The sequence below is a fragment of the Eurytemora carolleeae genome, unplaced genomic scaffold, assembly GCF_000591075.1.
Source record: "Eurytemora carolleeae unplaced genomic scaffold, Eaff_2.0 scaffold180, whole genome shotgun sequence".
In the NCBI taxonomy this organism is placed as follows: Eukaryota; Metazoa; Arthropoda; class Copepoda; order Calanoida; family Temoridae; genus Eurytemora; species Eurytemora carolleeae.
In genome coordinates this window covers 138,839-161,184 of record NW_019396212.1, presented here as the reverse complement: position 1 = coordinate 161,184, position 22,346 = coordinate 138,839, and the positions used below count along the sequence as shown (strand labels likewise).

At 31.9% G+C, this 22,346-nt stretch overlaps 1 protein-coding gene across 6 annotated transcripts in view; it reads left to right on the top strand.

The window, feature by feature from the left end:
- The window catches only part of LOC111698289 (calmodulin), a 43,283-nt gene extending 21,864 nt beyond the window's left edge, over positions 1 to 21,419 (top strand). For 3 of the 6 annotated variants that reach the window (XM_023468582.1, XM_023468583.1, XM_023468581.1), the window contains 6 exons: positions 1,414 to 1,759; positions 6,474 to 6,544; positions 11,512 to 11,568; positions 11,983 to 12,045; positions 18,830 to 18,960; positions 19,267 to 20,335. In XM_023468582.1, coding sequence (XP_023324350.1) covers positions 6,530 to 6,544; positions 11,512 to 11,568; positions 11,983 to 12,045; positions 18,830 to 18,960; positions 19,267 to 19,510 — 510 coding nt within the window. In that variant the 5' untranslated portion in view covers positions 1,414 to 1,759; positions 6,474 to 6,529 and the 3' untranslated portion in view covers positions 19,511 to 20,335. Of the gene's footprint in view, positions 1 to 1,413; positions 1,760 to 6,473; positions 6,545 to 10,415; positions 10,603 to 10,963; positions 10,991 to 11,511; positions 11,569 to 11,982; positions 12,046 to 18,829; positions 18,961 to 19,266; positions 20,336 to 21,295 lie in introns of those variants that run through there. The other 3 variants (XR_002764504.1, XM_023468580.1, XM_023468584.1) reach the window with 3 other exon arrangements.
- The last annotated feature ends 927 nt before the right edge of the window (positions 21,420 to 22,346 follow it).

The following is a 22,346-nucleotide window of genomic DNA, read 5'->3' as shown; positions in this document are numbered from 1 at the left end:
TTTATTCAGTTAAAAAATTTGTTTGGGGGGGGGGGGCAAAAAATATGTAAAAATTTAACAAATATCTCGATTCATTAATGAATATTTTGAGAATAAACTTTTTTGTTTTTGTGTCTAAATCCTGGATGTTGAGTCTCTAGTTTCCACTTAGAACAGTTCTATTGGAAAACTTTGCCATCCTTCAGTTCTGAAAGTTTTTCATACAGAGCAACAGTTAGATCTTTTATAATAAATATATCATACTTTTTACATAAATATAAATATAAAGTTCCATACAAGCAAATATTTGTATGTGAGCCCATATAGTTTCCTAAAATTAAGATCTAGCAATAGATTCCTTAGCTTTCAGGAATCTTTATTCTGAATTATGTATTTTTTTAATGTTTTTTTTTCAAATTTCAATTTTTTAACAAAAAGTCTAAAGTAATTATCTAGATGTTAATCAATTATTACACTAAAGTATTGATTGATCTTGCTAAAATAGAAATAAAAACAATTGAAATATTTATGAAATATTTATATTAGCTGAATCTTTTTTAAGAAAGCACATAGTTGTACATTTAGAGCTTGCTGTCTGTCAGCTTTTTTTCGAATTTAGCAATCAATCATTTCAAAGGAACTGATCTCTTGCAACATATTCAAATTTTTGAATCTCTATATATTTGCAACCTGATGGTAAAAACTATGATATTTTAAATATCAAAGGTCTGCGACATCGGGTTGCAAAATTAGAGTTTGTTTCAAAAATTGATTTAATTTATTTTGTGGATATTGAGATCTTCAGTGTTGTTTATTAGTGATGAAAGATATTCACAGATTTTTCATAGATTTTCTAGAATTATTATTGAAAAGACGACATTTGAAGAATTTGAAGAAATCTGCGAATAAATTCAAAGAAGATAAGAAGTTCAATATAATAATAAAAATGAAATAATCGATTTTAGCATTGATTTATTGACAAATTTCTTTTGAGAAATATGTTCCTAACCATCTAATTAGATTACTGTATAATTTTTACTTTATTTTTCGTTGTCGTTATTTAATAATTAAAAAAAAAATAATTCTGAAAACGTATCCACCCCCAAAGTAGGAGTTTTGAACGTTTGCGCTCAAACTCAGGATTTACAGATCTTTAAAAAATTTTATATGTCTCAAATGAATCCGAAAGAAGTTTTCCACAACACTGCATATTAAGTTCAACTACCTTACATAGCCGGTCACTCCCTTTAAACTCAGATTATTTGATCTAACATAGTTCGAAATAACAAAGATCTTCGATATCAGGTTGCAAAAATTAGGGGCGTTTACATGGAAGGGGTGTCTTGAAGGATGAGCCCCCCTCCATTAAAACATTTCGGGAGACTAAAGTAATGACCTCTAAATTTTTAACCTAACCTTGTCTACATGCTTCAGATGTACCTGACCACTTGGGTTCAAGCTCAGTTGACCCATACAAACCTTAAACAATGATCTGATATTGTCAAGTTTTCCACCAGCTGTTAGTGCTGATAGTGACGAGCTAGCGTTAATCTAGAAGAAAACTGATGTGTTGACAATAAGTTAATATTGTGAACAAAAGTTGAACCCAAACCCAGAAACCATATCGTAAAATATCTTGTATAAAGAACCCGTGCGTAAAACCTAGACCTGGAGCTTGAGATTGAACTGTACCCGGATATTTGAACCTGAACCTGTCAAAGGAAATCAGAATCTGAAGAACTGTGAACAATTTCTAATCAAAGATCTGATTACACAAAAGGTAAAATCACAGGGTGTACAAAGTAAAAAGAAAAACCACATGGGGGAATGCACTTTGCTACGAAAATACAAACTTTGTAGTTGGATTCTGAAATGGTCTTGAATCTTAATCTTTTTCTGACTTTTGCGGTGTGCAATACATGTATAATAACCAGAAAACTCCGGAATAGGAAGTCGACTTTTATACTCAAATATAGACTTTAAATGAACATGAACATGAGGCACAGCATATGTGCAGTGTAAACAGACCATATTCAATCATTTACTCTCATAAAAATTAAAACCAAAGGAAAGTTAAACTTTTGTGTATTATACTCATAATCCCAATCGCTTGATCTCGCTATCTACCATGGGCACTTTTAAGCTGCATCAACAAGCTTTAATATTAGCGGGATTTAATGAAAAATGTGTCACAACAAAAAACATTTTTTTAAAGGATTGTTTATTTTTCGCCATTTCATGCGAGGCAAGCACATATTCTCTTCAGAAACATTTTATTTATAATTCGGATGAAACTTCAAACGACCAATTAAATGACAGGAAATATTTTAACCAATCACAAAACATTTTTAACATAACATTTCAAATAAATGTTAAAAAAAAATTCCAACCGTGATTATATACTAATTAAAACATATTTCTCACTAGATAAGATTTATTGATAAAAAGTTATGAATTGATGAAGATATTATTATTACATCTTATTATCATATATTTTTTAGAAAATGAAAATTCATAGAAAAATATTTACTTTCGATATTCAAGTTTTTCAAATTCATCACATAAATTTTACTAGAAGGGGATCGTACATTTGGCGTACAGTTGCCTCATATAGTTTGTATTTGTACTGTACTGCTTGCCCTGGCTAGCTGAGATTCGGCCCGGTACATAAAATGAACTGGAATGTACAGCGGTCATGTCTATCTAGTTTTAATTTTACCGAACACTCCCTTTAATACTTGAAGATTGAAAACACTCCCTTTAATACTTGAAGATTGAAAACACTCCCTTTTAATACTTGAAGATTGAAAACACTCCCTTTAATACTTGAAGATTGAAAAAGTAAATGTTTTTAATCTTGTATTCCCTGCAGTAGACAGCTTAGCTTTGATCTCAAATTTTCTTTACAGTTCTTCATTGATTTGCTAACTAAACTTTTACACGGGAAAGTTAAAAAAAGTATTTTGAACTAGAGGCTTGAAATTAAGTGTTTTTACATTTTTGTGTGAATGTTCCTATTCCTTTTCAGATTTTTGCACTATTTGGTCTAAATTGTGCAAATATTAACTTAAAAATCTGGAAAATGTTTAAATGTTTCGAACTTTAAACAGGATTTGAAGTGTACAGTGTGCACACAATATTTCGCAAATTTCTATTTTAATTTTCCCCCAAGGAAACTTTAGGAAAGGGAAGTTTTTTAAATGTGTGTGTATCTAAATCTTGTTCAGAATCTAAAGTAAAATTTTTTAAACAAATTCTTTTAAAAAAAATAAAACCAAAGAATATTAATTTAACCTTGAATATTTGTTTCGTAACACTACACTAATATCTACAATTGACAAAAGATTTCATATATAATTCCTAAAAAACGTAATTCTTTGTAAAAACAATACTGCAAGAAAATGTCCGAAAAAAAATAAATGGAAAATATTTTCAAACATTTTTGAAATGTTTTCAATTCATGTTTGACAGCTCAATAGATTTGTGCACTTGTTGTTTCACATTAAGTGCAGAAAAAAAAAATTTTATTATATTTGTTTTGACATAATAACAGACCCTTTTTGTGTGGGAACTCACATGTCCTTGGGTGATCTGAATTCAAAAAATGTTCCCACAAAAATATCCCTTTTATCTTGAATTCGGCCAATATCCCTTTATTCTAGAATTTGGCCAATATCCCTTTATTCTAGAATTTGGCCAGTAAAACCGAGAATTTTTTCGTCTTAACTATAGACAAAGCTATAATAAATAAATAAAACCTTAAAAATTCTAAAAAAGTTACTTCTTGTGAATACAGGGTTTTGATACAGATAAAGGGACTGTTCACGGAATTTTAATTTATGTCCAATTCTAAACGGTCACGGATAGCCGTAGTACATTTGAATTTCCGAGCCGGGTCAACCTTTTCGGTCCCAGATTGTACTCTGTCGCCCGGATATCGGGTAAATGAAGCAGACACTCAATAGGACTAGCGGGTGCAACAAGGTTGACGCGGTCAGACTTTAGGTTGAATTTACTTTTACTGAAGGGTCAGAGGTGCATGCGGTACCCTTTACACCGTTGTCTGCTTAGTGATAAATGAGATATTCTGAGTTATCTATCTGAAAAATGATTATTTTTTATTGTGGTTTCTGTAAAGTTACTCCCAGATTTAATGAATTGACAGAATTTAACACTTTTTTCAACACAGAAGAAATCTTCTCATTGTTAATACTAATTATCCTGAGTTGAAAACTTTAGAATGGTGGATATTGAGATTAATGCTTGATCTTCTCTTTTCTTTAATATCGAGACTAACCTAATCTTGTACTTGTATCCTAAAAAGTGTAAAAAATTCAACCAATCAGAGTCGCATATATGAAGCCGATAAATTTGAAATTTTGCGCGCCATTTAAGATTATATAGAGAAACGGGAGGGACTCTCTAATTTAGAAAAACCCGTTTTTTGATTTTTCTCTACTATATCCAAGCAAGTACGGTTTAAGAAGAAAATCAAAAGTGTGTCCATTGGATACTCAGATTAAGTTATCGGGACTTAGGATGTCTCATTCTAAAGTTTTCAGCTCCGGGTACTGTTGTGAATTGGAAATGTCCCTCTGTAAATGAAAGGTTACTTGAAACTACGTCTACAGTTCCTTTAATCAAAGTTTGCGGCTTGCGCATACAATAATATAGTTTACTGTGCCTTCAATTCAAAGACCATGAAATTGATAATTATACAGTATATATATACAATATACATACAATATACATACAGTATACATAAACAATATACATACAATATACATACAATATACATATACAATATACATACAATATATCACAATTCACTAGCTTTCTATCTCCGGTTCGGTTACTGTTAATATTTAAAATGTAGATCTATCTATCCAAGGTTATAATGCAAGGAAAGTTATTTCAGAGGTGTACACATATTTTGTACTGCAGTGTACTCTGGGCGGTAATGTAAACACAAGACGTACGCCCCAGTCTGAGATGGGATCCATCTTTCACATAAAAATCAATGAAATATTCTGGTCATAGAAAACTATTATGTGAATTATCAAAATTATCAAAATTATCAATGCTTTTATCCTCCTCGGATACTAAACGAACACTGGTGCGTCCATTCCTGTGTACAAATTCCGCCCAGAGAGAACTGGTTTCAATATGTACGCAGAGTATACGCAACTGCAATTAACTTTCCTTGCAGCATAACCTTGTATCTATCTATCAATCTTTCTATCTATCTATATTTACTTTTGCTCTTTTTTTCAAATTTGCTTCTATAGGACCGAATAAATTAAATGCCAGGATTTTTTTGTTTTGTCATTATTTTGCATTCATTCATTTAAAGTGAAACTAAAGCATGTATTATTAAAATCTTCATGTTTTCAACTTGTCTGTTTTCAATAATAACTCTTAATGAAGAGCTGTTAATAAAAGCATAAATTTTGTTCCTTGATGTCTAGTTTGCAGTGATTTAACCTTACCCACATTATCTTTATATAGAATTCCGTTAGTTTCATAATTTTTAAATTAATCATAAAGTTTTGAAAGAAGAAAAGTTTCCGGAAAATACTGATAAAATCTTTCTTTTACATGGTTTAACACCCACACTTAGTACACAGTACACTCTACACAGTACACAGTACACAGTACACAGTACACAGTACACAGTACACAATACACAGTACACAGTACACAGTACACAATACACAGTGCACAGTACAAAATACACAGTACACAGTACACAGTACACAGTACACAGTACACAATACACAATACACAGTACACAGTACACAGTACACAGTACACAGTACACAGTACACGGTACACGGTACACAGTACACATTACACCGTACACCGTACATTATATACAATTATATTATAGAAAAGTAAACAGTTCTTTAACAAAACCATAAAACAGGATATTACAAAAACTAAATTTTCCCTTGAAAATTTAAAATTGACTTGCACATTTCTTGTTTTAGAAACATGGCATAAATTGTCAGAATTAAAAACATTCCACAATATTGATCAGTTAAAGGTTAAAAGGTGTTGAAAATGATATGTTTGCGATCCCTTTAAAGTACATTTCTCAAAATAAATGTGTTTTCATATTTAACAATAATTTATCTAAGCTTAATATTTTCAGTGGTTTTTCATTTATAGAATATGATAATCAATTTTTAAAGGAGAAACCAAAAGTTTAAAATAATCAAATTTCAGCAAGAAAAAAAATATCTTATTCATAATATGATCATTAAGATGTTTAAACGGTTCCGTTGTGAACCGGACATGCTACTCTAGAAATGGCGGTCATTTTTAAGTTGTTTGGCAATAAAGTTTTTATAAGATTTAGCTCGCACTCAGAATTCAGTCATTTATTCTTAAAACAGATTATTAGTGCCAAAAATATTGCTTTTAAGTTTTAAAAATCGAATAGACCTAATTTATGAAAGAAATGAAAAAAAAAATAATCAAATCATTTTTAGGTTTACGGCTGATATTCCTGAAATCCTAAACCTGCCAGTACACTACAAACAACAACATGGCTGGGCGTAAGGTAAACAAGAAAATATATTATTAATATGAGGATTTTAAGTGTCCGTTGATATGAAGATCGACGACATTTCCTGTACATTGGAGTGCATCCAGAGTATCTAAACTTAACCCTATTCCGGCGGAGGGGGGGGGGTCCCAGGGCCTCCCAGCGTTTTTGGAGATAGTATTGGTCTGAGGCTGTTCAAATTATTTAATTTTTTTAATTAATATTCCTCTCACTAGCCACTCAAATCGGGGCTTTTATACCTACTGCCTGAGTCCTCAGGAATACTGCCTGAATGCCTTATTTTGCCTTTACCGACTAAATCGACTTTTTCGACTTTTTGTAGCTCTTTGGAAAGCCATGAAAAAAAGGAAGCAGATTGCATAATTTTTGCGACTAAATTTTACATAGTTTTATGCAGGGATGCCTCTAAAGAGAAATTGATTTTCAGTTTTTCTTAAATACAAAATGAGTTTTTGAAAATTTTGCAAATATTTTTGCATATTTGAATTCGCCGTGGCTAGGACTTTTCAAAAATGTATAATTTATCATATCTCGCGTACTTTTTTATTTTGCACATTTTTTGTCTAAAACTTAATATTGCATTAACATTTAAAATTTTGTAAAGCTATTTTTTGCAGATTATTAAAGTAGAGCCCAAGGGCTTTCCCAAAATGTATCAAATGTTGTAGATTTGTTTCACAATAAGGAAATAGAGGGGGGGGGGTCCCCGGTCTCTGGGCCCCCAACTATTTTGGGGTAAACCAGACGTCAGCCTGAATAAGGTTAAGACACAACCTTGGGCGTAAAAAGAGAGGGCACAACCCCATTGAAATGAATATTTTAGATGAATAAAAACAAAATATCCCTGCGGTGCCTCTTAAACGTTAGTTCCTTTCAATTAGAAATTTTTTTTTCATCGAAAATTCGAAATTTCCAAGAGGATATGTCTTGTCAGGGGCACGGACGATTGTAATATTTCAACTATTCACTCTAAACCTCCTCCATTCCCCCCTTCCCTTCTGGAAAATATCATAACCCGCCCCTGTTAGGATTTTCCTTGTCTACCGAATAATTTGGTATTTTGGCACTCCCTTTTGTCTCCTATAATAATCACAAGTTTTTCTACAAACAAAAAGATTTGTTATGTATGCCTGGCATGAAGATTAGACAGTGATAAATAACAATGGTTTTCCGTTATATTGGATTTGGTCAAGGAAACTAAAAATAAGGAAAAAACGAGATGAGGACGTCCGAAAAAAATTGTCATTGGTTTTGTTTTTATTGGATTTGGTCAAGGAAACTAAAAAATTAGGAATTTAAAGACGAATTGTGGAGTTCCGAAAAAGTCTAAATGGTTTTCTGTTATATCGGATATGGTCAAGGTAACTAAATATATGAAAAATTTACAAGTTCCGAACTTTTTTCGGACGAACTGCGGATTTCCGAAAAATCAATGGTTTCTTTTTTTATTTGATTTGGCCAAGGAAACTAAATATTCGGAAAAGTATGTGTTAGCTATTTTTAAAAATGTGTTAGAAGTGACTAAACTGTTACTAATTATATTTTATTTCACATTAATAGTATAATGTTTCATTTCTACACTTACAGAAGAAATCCTAATGTTGTGATCGAGTTGTTTACTATTTAAATTAACAAAATTAGTTGGAAAACTCTGGGCCAAGTTCAAATATGCGAGGTTCATTTATTCCTCTTAATGATTGGTGTTTAATTCCTTAATTTGTTCTATTGGTCGTCATCATCCGCAAATACAGAAGAAACCCGGTTCCTATGGTTCCTATGGTTCCTATGGTTCCTATGGTTCCTATGGTTCCTTTGGTTCCTATGGTTCCTATGGTTCATATGGTTCCTATGGTTCCTATGGTTCCTATGGTTCCTATGGTTCCTATGGTTCCTATGGTTCCTTGGTGAAATAATACTTTTAGGAACCTCTAAACAAGATGAGGAATTATCAATCATTGTTATCAAATACTTTGTGAGAAAAGTCTTCCATAGTGACTGAGAACACATTAATTTTCTAAAGCTAAAAACAGTTCTGTTCCAACTAGTACTTGTCGAAAGTTCTCCTATTCTGGTATGAATATTGAATATTAACTATTCTATATAATTATTGTTTTTGACAATGTGGTCATTACAATTATTGTCAAGTTTCCCGGCATTTTTATCTTACATACGTACATATTTACTTAGTACAATTTACACAGTACAATGTACTCAGAACAATGTACACAGTGCAATGTACACAGTGCAATGTACACAGTGCAATGCACACAGTTGAATGCACACAGTGCAATGCACACAGTGCAATGCACACAGTGCAATGCACACAGTGCAATGCACACAGTGCAATGCACACAGTGCAATGCACACAGTGCAATGCACACAGTACAATGCACACAGTACAATGCACACAGTACAATGTACATGCAATGAAGATTGGAACTTATTTCCAAATAATAAATGGGAATTAAGTTAGGAGTAGTTTAACGCCTTTGATTACTGATTAAAAGCTGAAAACAAAAATTGGTCTTATGGGCTTTTCGAAATGGGAACCCACTTTAATGACTTAGTCTGAAGAACTAAAATTACGGACTTTGGTTCTTTTCTATCATTTTTCGTACCACTTTATGACGGAAAAATATGGTGTTTCCCTCATTACTATAATTGGTAAATATATAAGTATATTTTCCTTTCTTTTTGGACTGAAAACCCTAGTTTCATTTTCCTGGAAGCTGATCTAAAAATTGGTGAGCAATGCCGGAGGCTCAAAGTGCATATTTATTCTAGATATTGGATTATCTAACATTTTCTACTCAAGCAATTATTCTTTTTTTCGTGTATTTAAAGCTTAATCTAAACTTTAAACTCTTAGAACATGATATTTATAAATATTTAAGATTTTTCCCACTGATTTGTTTTTAAAAGATTGAGAAGATTTGCGAATGTTTGTTTTTTCAAAAATATTATTTAAAAAATTATTTGGATTTAAAAAACAATTAAAACATATTTTGGAACTGTAGCATCCTGTAAAAACATATTTTGGAACTGAAGCATCCTGTAAAATCATATTTTGGAACTTTAGCAACCTGTAAAAACATATTTTGGAACTACAGCATCCTGTAAAAAGCCTACTTTGAAGCAAATTGTAAAATAATTTTGTTTAGGATTTCACTAACCTTCAGAATATTATAAAATATCCTAATCCCCCCTACAGGGGCATCCCCCCCCCCTTCATCCTAAAATTTTGCAATTTGCAAGGTTTCAGTTTGTTTTTGCAAACTGATGTTTTAAACAGATGTTGATATAACATAAATCTGTGAAGAGATTCAAGAGCCTTAAAAACTCATCAAAATTACATGTTTCAAAGGAATTGATTGACTTATTGATTTCACATAAAAAAGCATACAAGTACAGGGTTACCTACATAGGATAAGACTTCAGAGACGACTGTTCGGAATTTTTACTGTCTGATTCATTACATTCATTATTCCCAGCAACTTTAAACTTCTTTCTTTCTTTGTCAAAACATTTGCAAGCCATTAAAAGACTGTATTAAAGATAGAAAACTTTAATTGAATTATTAATTAAAATTTTTATGTCGTCTTCACAGCCCCATTCTTTGCATGTGGTAACCCTTTATAAAACAATCTAGATAAAATGAGATTTATACAGATTGTTAAAATTATTCCTATTCCTTATGCCATACATTAAGTTGTAAGAAATATTGAATGGCCTAAAGCATAGTAAATTCATGCCATGTNCCCCCCGCTTTCACTATATGAAATCAGCAAAGAAAACCCCCCTTTTCACACTGTACGTACAATGTACATAAATCCCAAACTGGTTTTAATTATTGTGTGCACTGTGTACAGTCAGTAGTAAACAAATCTTTGATAGAGATTGTTTATTAGATTCTACTCTCAAAACAATTATTAAAAATATCTATTAAAAAGTTGTTAGTGAAAAGTTTTTAGAATTTGTTCAAACGTAATCAATATTTTTACTAAGTGAAAATAATAAAAATGAAGTATCATACTTTACAATGTGACTGTGAGGTAAAAATAATTTATGAAACGTGTCAATCTATTTATTTTTACTGGAACAATAATTAGCTTAAGCAATTGCCAAATAGACCTGCAAGAAAACGCGAAAAATTAGCCTTCATATGGATCCAGGGGGGCGGCAGAACCTTTGCACCCCNGACAAAATCTACGTATCCTTAAGATTGCGGTATCATTAATCATAATAATAAAAATTTAATTTAATTTTCAGTGATGTATAGAAAGGTCCGTACAAAACTTAAAATGGGTTAAAAAGTGAACAAATCTTTCGAAAAATTCACCCAATTTTCAGAAAGTCATTATATGATGATTGAAATACGAGAACCGAAGTGGGTCAAAAAAGTTACGAAATGTAGTTGGACCAACGAGTATGGAATATAAGGTAGAAGGAATCGACCTGGCCCGCCCTACCGTATACATGCTTTGCAGACGGTACTCCTGACTCTATTTGAATAAGAGATATTTGTCTGATGTACAAATACCGCGTACATGTATTCAGAATTTAGGTTTTCGTCGCATTCATTAACAGTGAAAAAGTAGGCTTAATAATGCAAAATAAACACATTTTGTTTGGATGAAAATTATTGGCAATAGAAAGGGGTTTTTTAATGATAAAAAATCGTTTTTGTTAAATATTGTAAAGTAAAAAACAACAATTAAAAAACGACCTTGAATTTTTTTTCAAATGGTAGGTTGGGCTAGGTCGATTCCTTCTCCCTTTCATTCCATATTCTATACGATCCTTGAGTAGGATCAAAAATAGATATTAATTATGGCATTACTCCCGAGTCCTGACTACTGAGGGATAAAGTGAGGGGATGCGTAAAAATTTATAAGCCATAATAGACCTAAACTATATGAATAAAAACTAGTAGTATAAAATCAAATAAAATGTATGTTTAGGTGGAACGAATGAGCCCTGACCGTCAAATAACCGCCCAGGATATTGATTGTCTTAAGGAAATAAATAAAAAAGTGAAATTTATAAAAAAAAATCGTTCATGGTGCCGGAGGGGGTGGCTTCCCTCTGAAAAAATGGGATACAACTTTTTCACAATGAATTAAAAAATACTCCATAGAAACTGTGGTCGTGTATTTCACGTACTTTGGGCGACGTTATGTTGGCCGCTAGATGTCTCGTGCTAAATTCTTATCTGATAGATAGATATTTCTCCGTACATTTCACGAACAATATAGTACACGTCAAGTTGTCGACCATTGTAGTTTATGGAAGTTTCAGGACATTTCAGGATTATGACATTATATTTTTCAATTGAATAATTTTACGGTGGTTGCACTAATAAAATTGTCATTATCTAACTTTTGCTTATTTTTTAAAATGTTATTTATACTTTTTATTTTCTGAACCTGCAGGAGGCGTTTGCTCTGTTTGACTGCGACAGGGACGGGGAGATCACAGTCCAGGAGTTGGGCAAGGTAAATATTATCTATTTAATGATGAACATTTTTAAGAAATATTTTGATCTATTTCAATTATCTACATTTTTCAGAAGTATTTGTCATCTATGCTTTTAATTATATATTCTTTGAATAAGAATTTTTTATACCTTTTTTATCTACATATTTATTCATTAGACAAATTTTTTTGATTACATTTTCTTAATTTTTAAGTACTTTTTATTTCAGCACATTTTTCCTCACATCAGCCAAACACCTTTGATTCATTTTTATATGCAAAAATATAACCAAAGAATACCATATTTTTACTCGATTTAAATAATATTTCTGTCAGAAAAAGTCAGATTTCGGTCTGTAATGTCTCGTTTGAAGGGGACCAAACTTGAGGGTGTTACTAATTCCATAATTTGAAAATCTTATTCAATTCCAAATAGATGAACAATATCTTATCCTGATAATATTTGAACACGCCGCAGATATTCCCTCCTTTGCTTTTAATTAATGTTTATCTAGGTTTATTAATAAAGGTTTTTTCTGTCCATATTTGTATTTATTACTTTTTTACCACAGATTAACAAATAGTGGTGCAACTTTATGTTTTGCATGCATACATCATATTCAAAATTCAAAAGTATTTTGACAACTTAAGTTACTTTAGACCATCCATTTAAAAAGTAGTGTCATATTCGTAATTGTGCTTATGACCTTTATCTATAAAATGACAAAAATATTTTTGTTTTTCCATCTTAAGTTGATTATTTTCCATGTTAAGTTAAGATAAGAAATCTTCCCTCCTATCTTCCTTTCTTTTATATATCTTCCTTCCTATTTTCCTTCCTTTTTAGATATCTTCCTTCCTATCTTCCTCTCTTTTTAGATATCTTCCTTCCTTTTCCTTCCTTTTTAGATATCTTCCTTGCTTTTCCTTCCTTTTTAGATATCTTCCTTCCTTTAACCTTCCTTTTTAGATATCTTACTTCCTTTTCCTTCCTTTTTAGATATCTTACTTCCCTTTCCTTCCTTTTTAGATATCTTACTTCCTTTTCCTTCCTTTTTATATATCTTCCTTCCTTTTCCTTCCTTTTTAGATATCTTCTTTCCTTTTCCTTCCTTTTTAGATATATTCCTTCCTTTTCCTTCCTTTTTAGATATCTTCCTTCATTTTCCTTCCTTTTTAGATATCTTCCTTCCTTTTCCTTCCTTTTTAGATATATTCCTTCCTTTTCCTTCCTTTTTAGATATCTTCCTTCCATTTCCTTCCTTTTTAGATATCTTCCTTCCTTTTCCTTCCTTTTTAGATATATGTAAAACTGGTTCAAATTTGGTGGATCAGTTCAAATTCATTGGACAGTACCTGTCAGTGATAGAATGGCGTTCCTTCTCAACATTGAAGTTTTACTTTAGAAAATAGAAATATAGCTCTAAACCCTTAATCTCAAATCTGCAGAATATGTCTGATATTTTATTTGTTTTGTCCAATTCTGAAGAAACCAATTTTCTGCTACGTGTGATGCATAAATGAGATGGGACAAATATAAAAGTATTAGAATAAGAGATTTTATCCATCGTAAGAGNTGGAGTAAATCCCTGCTTTATATCCTTGATGCAAAGAAAATGTCATATTTTGAAGTATGGCTTAGAGGTAAAAGACTATAAAATTTTAGGAATTTGAATAGATGCCACAAAACTCGGTATACATTGTCGCGAATGGTATACACGTACAGATAAAAAATTCTTTTCTTTAATCAAGTCTTTAGTCAGGTTAAAGAGACTGTAAACGGTATTTAAAGCGACTTTATATTTATATATATTACGCATCCAATTCATTGTTTGGTCAAGAATGCATGAAACATGAAATGTTATCATATTCAATATGCAAAATTTGATTATTTTAGGTTGCATGGTTTCTTTAAAAAGTGACTTGCGCATTCCTGCTTCATAAATAAGAGAAAATTGTCAGAATTAAACATTTTTGAAGATATAAAAAAGATAATATCTTACACATTATTGATCAGATTATGGAGACCGTTGTACTATAGGACAAGCCGCTCTATAAATGAAAAAATCGTTTTTAATTACGTCTACAGTGCCTTAAAGATCGAAAAACATATTTCCCCCTCCCCTCCCAGCCCCCCCTCAAGCTTTTTGGGGATAATTGTCTTCCTCATACATTGTCTGTTGAGCTGTATGAATTAAAAATAAATTATCAAATCTGCCTGAAATGTATTCTCAGATTTAATTAAATTAATTTATTCTCTTCCTTCTTTTCGCTGGAAACATTAGGTCTCTACTTTCCACCACATACAGTTTTTATATAATACTTCAAAATCAGAACACTAATTCTTTCCAGGGTTAATGGTTATGGTGTTGGCCAGGGTTTAAAAAATTGTAGAAGTATTTAGGAAAATTGGACAAAATGAGATTTAATATTTTTGACAAATATTATTATTAACGTGTGAGAGGATATGACCCATGTTTTCACATCAATTTTTCAAGGTTCTGAAGCTAAGAAAAAAGAAGTTATGGCTATTTTAAATTTTTTTACGCACCAACCGCCCTTTCGAAAGTCCGGAACTCACCTTATTCTTTCAAAAAAAAAAACAGTTAAATATCTTGCTAAGATTTCCTGTACTCCTTTCCCTTGCCAGTTTAATATCTTGCTGAGATTTCCTGTACTCCTTTGCCTGCCAGTTAAATATCTTGCTAATATTTCCTGTTCTCCTTCCCCCTGCTAGTTTAATATCTTGCTAAGATTTCCTGTTCTCCTTTCCCCTGCCAGTTTAATATCTTGCTGATAATTCCTGTTCTCCTTCCCCCTGCTAGTTTAATATCTTGCTGAGATTTCCTGTTCTCCTTCCCCCTGCTAGTTTAATATCTTGCTGAGAATTCCTGTTCTCCTTCCCCCTGCTAGTTTAATATCTTGCTGAGATTTCCTGTTCTCCTTTCCCCTGCTAGTTTAATATCTTGCTGAGATTTCCTGTACTCCTTCCCCCTACTAGTTTAATATCTTGCTAAGATTTCCTGTTCTCCTTTCCCTGCTAGTTTAATATCTTGCTGAGATTTCCTGTTCTCCTTCCCCCTGCTAGTTTAATATCTTGCTAAGATTTCCTGTTCTCCTTCCCCCTGCCAGTTTAATATCTTGCTGATAATTCCTGTTCTCCTTCCCCCTGCTAGTTTAATATCTTNCAGTTTACTATCTTGCTAAGATTTCCTGTACACCTCCCTCCTGCTAATTTAATATCTTGCTAAGATTTCCTGTACACCTCCCTCCTGCTAATTTAATATCTTGCTAAGATTTCCTGTACACCTGCCCCCTGCCAGTTTAATATCTTGCTAAGATTTCCTGTACACCTCCCCCCTGCCAGTTTAATATCTTGCTAAGATTTCCTGTACACCTCTCTCCTGCTAGTTTAATATCTTGCTAAGATTTCCTGTACACCTCCCCCCTGCCAGTTTAATATCTTGCTAAGATTTCCTGTACACCTTCCTCCTGCTAGTTTAATATCTTGCTAAGATTTCGTGTACACCTTCCCCCTGCTAGTTTAATATCTTGCTAAGATTTCGTGTACACTTTCCTCCTGCTAGTTTAATATCTTGCTAAGATTTCGTGTACACCTTCCCCCTGCTAGTTTAATATCTTGCTAAGATTTCGTGTACACCTTCCTCCTGCTTGTTTAATATCTTGCTGAGATTCAAAACAAACTTATTTAATTGCATTTAAGGTGACATTCAAACTATTTTCAGTTCTAAAATGAACATTTTTAAGAGAAGGTGGATAAATTTTCAAGAAAGTCGTTAGGAACTATAAAACCTGTCCCGAGCACATTTCTTAAATACCGTTCTCTTAACATACTCTTTATTGGATACTTCAATGTGTTCGTCATTAAATGCAAGTTTTGTATATTTGAAATAATTTTGCGTCTTTAAAATTCAGTTTTAACATTTAAATTGCTACAGATAAGTTTTTAGAATTAATGTAATTCTTTTTTAATATTTAATTTGCTGACAATGAGTTATTAATATTTTTATTTATTAAGATTTATTTTTAATTTTAATTTATGATCACTATTAATTTTAATTGCACAGATGAGTTTTTAAAATTATGCAATTTAGTTTTAATATTTAATTTGCTAACAATGTATTATTAATATTTTTATTTATTAAGATTTATTTTATTCTTAATTTATGAACACTATTAATTTTAATTGCAAGACATCTTTATATTCAGAATAGAATAGATTAAAAAAAAACATTTACTAAGTTTTGTTTTACTTGTAATTTATGATGATTCTCGATTTTAACAAGTAGCTTCTTTCAGAATAGAATCTAATTTGTTTGAAACTCTCAACACGTAGCAATTTCCCTAAATTTGGTTAAAATTTGTAACGCGGACACTGCAGAGATAAATATGAGTTTAATTCAATTTAAAAATCCCATTAGATTCAACATTGATAGATTTTGATAAGGTTTAGTTTTCTTGAAACAGCTAATCCCCCCCTCCCCCGGGCTCTAGAGACTCGATGCCCCTACTTTTAAAAAAAATAGTATTTTACTTTATGGTTAAGTTCGGAGCTTTAATTGAAGATTTTATCCCCAAAAAAACTCTTGCTCTTAGTCCTGGCACCCCCTCTCAGTTATCTGTCCTTCATCAATCCAGGAATTGTCCCCCCCCCCTTTCTCATTAACTGCGTATCCCCCCACTGCGTACCTTCCCTCCATAGTCTTGACCTTCCCTTTCCCTTCTTTCCCCTCCTATCCCCTCCTTTCCCCTACGTTCTTCCCACCTAGCTAGGCCTGAAAGTCTGAATTTCTCGTTGGTAATTAGATGTGACACTGTCTCCCAGGTTTCATGCTTCAAATCTAGCTTTACAACATTAACAACAGCAGCAACAACATTAACATAGTAACACTAACCTTAACGACAGTCAACAACAAAAACATAGTCAACATCAACAACATAAACGTAATCAAAACAACATAAACAACAGGTAAGGTAACATAAACATAGTCAACAACAACATTAACATATGTATGTAGTCAACAACTACACAGACAACACAATTAACAACAACATAAACAACACGGTCAACATCAACATGAACAACAGTAAGGTAGTAACAACTGCATAAGCAAAACTCTGTCTGGAACAATGCATTTCAGTTAATAAGTTAAGATAAATGTACATGCCGCTCAAGGCCATAATATTGACGATCAGAGAACGTTACAATTTTGCTAAAAGCACGTGATATTGACGATTTGAGAACGTTACAATGTTGCTAAAAGTACGTGATATTGACGATCTGGGAACGTTACAATGTTGCTAACAGCACGTGATATTGACGATTTGAGAGCGTTACAATGTTGCTAAAAGCACGTGATATTGACGATCTGAGAACGTTAAAATGTTGCTAAAAGCATGCGATATTGACGATTTGAGAACGTTACAATGTTGCTAAAAGCACGTAATATTGACGAGCTGAGAACGTTACAATGTTGCTAAAAGCACGTGATATTGACGATTTGAGAGCGTTACAATGTTGCTAAAAGCACGTGATATTGACGATCTGAGAACGTTAAAATGTTGCTAAAAGCATGTGATATTAACGATTTGAGAACGTTACAATGTTGCTAAAAGCACGTAATATTGACGATCTGAGAACGTTACAATGTTGCTAAAAGCACGTGATATTGAAACTTGAAGTATGTAACACGGACGCTTGCTGATTGGGATAAATTACATGTTAATCAGAAAGAAAGCAAGTTTAAAATATCAATATGATTTATTAAATAAAATTGAAATTATTTTGATTACTATCCATGACGGGGCGGGATATTGAAATAAAATGAAGTTTTATTATTAAAAATGCAAAATTCATTTTGACCATTGACTAAGGCTTAATTAAGGGTAGATTATTACTAACTCACTTGAAAGAAAGTTGTCGATTTTTGCATAAGTAGAAGATACGGGTTTATCAAACCCTCTTTAAACAAATAACAAATAGAAATAAAGTATAAGTTTTTAACATATTTATTTTTTCTCTCCTGATATTTCTATAAGACGTGTCAGAAATTGAAAAGTAAGATCGACCTAAGAATAATGCCTTAACTCAATAATTCCATCTTTTCTACTTCAATATAAAATACATCTTACTTTAACATAAATGAAAATGTTTTTATCTAATATTTTGATAATATTTTGATAATATTTTGATAATATTTTGATAATATTTTGATAATATTTTGATAATATTTTGATAATATTTTGATAATATTATTTTCATCCTTCCTATTATCATTTTAATCATTTTCATCCTTACCATTTTATTTTTATCATTTTTATCCTTCCCATTTTTATTTTTATTTTATTATTTTCAACCTTTCCATTTTTATTTTTATTCATTTTCATTCTTCTTTTCTTCGAGCATGCATATTCAGACTTCTACCCCCCCCCCCTTTCGCCCCGCAATCCTGTTCTACGAGTGGGGGAAGGCACTTAAATGAGCCACGACTATTTTTCCGTTAATGCAACAAATTAGCTTTTCTGTGTTCCGACAGCCATGAGCCACAACTATTGTTTTTTCATGCAACAATATTGATTTTTGAAATCCTAATTTAAACATATAGAATTTGCCGGAAGACTATATTGTTGTGACATGGAAGATCGAGAATAATTGTGGCTAATAGCTAAAGACCTAAAAGCTAATATTTGGCATGGAAAAGAAAAAAGTCGCGGCTTTTGGCTTATTTCCCCTGATCGTCGTACCCCTTGCTGAACCTGGTGACCAAGGCCTTGTATGTTAAGGTGATGAAGACCCATGGTTTCCATCCTACGGAGGAGGAACTCCAGGATATGATCAGGAACGTCGACACCAATGCTAACGGTGCCATCGACTTCAATGAGTTCATTGAGATGATGGTGAAGCGGGACTCAAGGAAGAGGATTCAAAACTTGATATCGGTTTTTAATTTTATCTCTCTTTGTGTGCATATTCTTAAAAAGTATGTTTAAAATTTGACAAAATAGATGCTAGTAAATAAATCAGATTTTTCATCAACTTCCAACACTGAATATAAACTTTTGATCTACCAATTTTACTATGACTTCTTTTTCCTCCGAGGATTTTTTTCTTAATTCAGTGGATTTGCATTGAAATATTTTCTCCAGTAATTGCCTTTATCATTTTGGAAGCTTTAAGGTATATTTCAAAACAGGTTTTAAGTTTTGATTCTCTCATTTAGGATTGAAGATGATGTGGTGCATGCGTTTAAGGTGTTTGACAGAGATGGAGACGGCCTAATATCAGAGGAGGAGTTGAGGTTGACCATGAACAACCTCGGCGAGCCTCTGACCGAGGCCGAGGTCAAATCAATGATTGCTGAAGCTGATCTTGATGGAGATGGGAAAATTAATTTCCAGGAATTTTCTCGTCTTATGGCCAACAGCTCTGGAGCCTGTGGTTCAAACCAGTCTAAGGGAGTATGACGGATAGACTCCTAGTGCCCTGACCCACTGCTGACCGCGGGCATTGTAAACTCAGGATTTGATTACTGGTCAGCAGACCACTGAAGTTTGAATGCAGAAGTGGAAAACCAAATTTTTAACTTAAAAATGAATTTCATTAGTGCCAGATACATTTAAAAGTTTTACAATTAGAAACTTGAGTTATAATTGAAATAGTTGTATAATTACATGCTTGCTAATTTAAACAGTCATGGTGATCTTTACATTTTATCTATATGTGTAGTTTACTAGTTATACAAGAACGACCGGTTGAGTTTAAGCACTAGTTACATATTTTCAAAGAAAAGTTTGTTGTAACTTTGAAATAGTCTTTTAATAAGTAAGTATAGCACCTAACTATTTGTGTCAAAACTAAAAGTAATGGTTAAGTTAGGATTTGAGTGAAATTTTCTCAATTAAGAATGATGGAAAAATCAGCTACTTTTGAATGCAATATATTTTTTCTTGATTTGGTGAAGAACTTGAGTTTAAAGTTTATGGTGTTTAAGACAAAATGATTAGTTTTAAGATTTAGCTGAAAACATGTCAAACAGCATATCATATTTTTTAACCTTGATTGATTGATTGATCTAAAAGATATTTTAGATTTGAATTATAAGTGTGAGTTGTAAAGCTAGATTATGCCAAACGAGATATTTCTATTGTAGTCTGAAGACGGTAACCATAGTATCTTCCAATTTTATTGGGCCTGAGCAAACACAATTAAACGATCTAAAAAAAATTAATCTTTCTGCGAAAAATTTCATGATTTTATTGCCCCCCTTTCGAATTGATTTAAAACTCTCTTTTTCACTTTTTAAGTTGAGCTCCTAGATTAAAAATACATTTTCAAACACACATTAGAATTTTTTATTGCCAGTTTTGGTATATTATATAATTTTAATATTATACAATATTTGAAATTTCAGAACTTTTTGAATATTTTTTTTTTAATGGCCAATAATTTTTATCATCTGGGGATAGAATTCTAATTTTCGAGACTTACTTGAATTCTAGAGACTTACTTGAATTCTAGAGAATAACTTGAATTCTAGAGAATAACTTGAATTCTAGAGAATAGCTTGAATTCTAGAGAATAGCTTGAATTCTAGAGAATAACTTGATTTCTAGAGATAAACTTGATTTCTAGAGAATAACTTGAATTCTAGAGAATAACTTGAATTCTAGAGAATAACTTGAATTTTAGAGAATAACTTTAATTCTAGAGAATAACTTTAATTCTAGAGAATAACTTGAATTCTAGAGAATAATTTTTCGATGCTGCGACTGCAGGGAATCTAGACTTTATATACTTCAATCTTGAAGTTTTTGATGGATTAAAGTGGTTGAAACTTTTGTTTAAGATTTGGCATTTAATCTGTTGAGACTGTAGGTTTTAAATCGGAATTCTGTGCAGTTTACAGGGCGCGTAATTGCGCACAAGTAAAATCCACTTGCGTTGGAAACCCTAGCTGGGACTACAATTAATACGGATTAGTGCTTTTTGAATGGATCAATGAAACAAAAGTTTGGACCTCAGCTCAGGCATTATAAGAATACAGTTACGTGCAGCAATTTTTAAATCATAGGGGGGGGGGGGTCAAGTCCTTGCTACTTTGTCCCTAAAAAAGTAACTAATTCAAAAAATCAAAATCAGTCAACGGTAATTTTCATAGATTTACTGAATCGTTTTACGAATACATGTTTTTTTTATAGATTATAGTACATTTTAATGTTATAAGTTTAAATGTTATAAATGTACTCGAGGGTTTGCACTCTTTCAACATTATGCAACTTTACAATATAATAGTTCAGTCTTAATGTGTTTTAATGTTAGAATATTTTCTATAAATGTATTTTAAAATATTGTTTATTACTATTGTAGGTCATTTTTATTTGAAATATAAAAGTTTTATCATGATCTCTTTTTTGTAATGGTTTGGAAGATAACATGTTTTTTCTATTTTTTAAAAAAAAAGATAGAAATATTAGATTTTGGATTTATAGAAAACTCTTGATTGTATTTAGTAAATTCAATTTCATGAGTAAAATTCCAAATTTTGAAATATAAAGAATTGTTCAAATTTCCAGAATTTAGCAGAACTCGCAGAACCCATGTAGTTATTGAATCTTCTTCACGTTTTATATAAGATATTGAAAATATTAGTTCCTAACCAATTTGTCTTATAGGATTTTTAATGTGGCTCGGTTTCATTTTCCAAAATGCCTTTTCAATAATACACTTTCCATAAGTTGCATTTGCCATAATGGCGAAACATGACAGTTGGTGAATATTTTTGAATGTCTTCTTCCATATACTGTATTAGATACATGGTGTCCCACGAAACATGACAATAGAAAGACGACTTGAAAGTCGTCTTTAATATTTGAATTTATTTGTGACATTTAGTATTCTATCTACTTTAACATGTATGATTCTTGAAACAATTATCACAATTCTCCTAGCCCTGGCATTTCCAAAAAGTGGTCTGCGTTTTTTGTGCTTTCAATATTACCTGAGATATAAAGAGTTTGGTTCAGATTTCAATTTTGTTAAATAAAAGCAAAATTGTCGACATCTGAACGAAATTCTTTATATGTCGGGCAATATTGAAAGCACAAAAAAGGCAGACCACATTTTGGAAATGGCAGGACTAGGGGAATTTTGTGATTATTATCTCTAGAAATTTACCTCTAAAATTAGGTTGACAAACAAATGCAGCAAATTATATCAAAAATCAAGACGACATTCAAGTCCTCTTGCATACTGTCATGTTTCGTGGGACACCCTGTATTAAAGACTGTTTGCAATTTATTT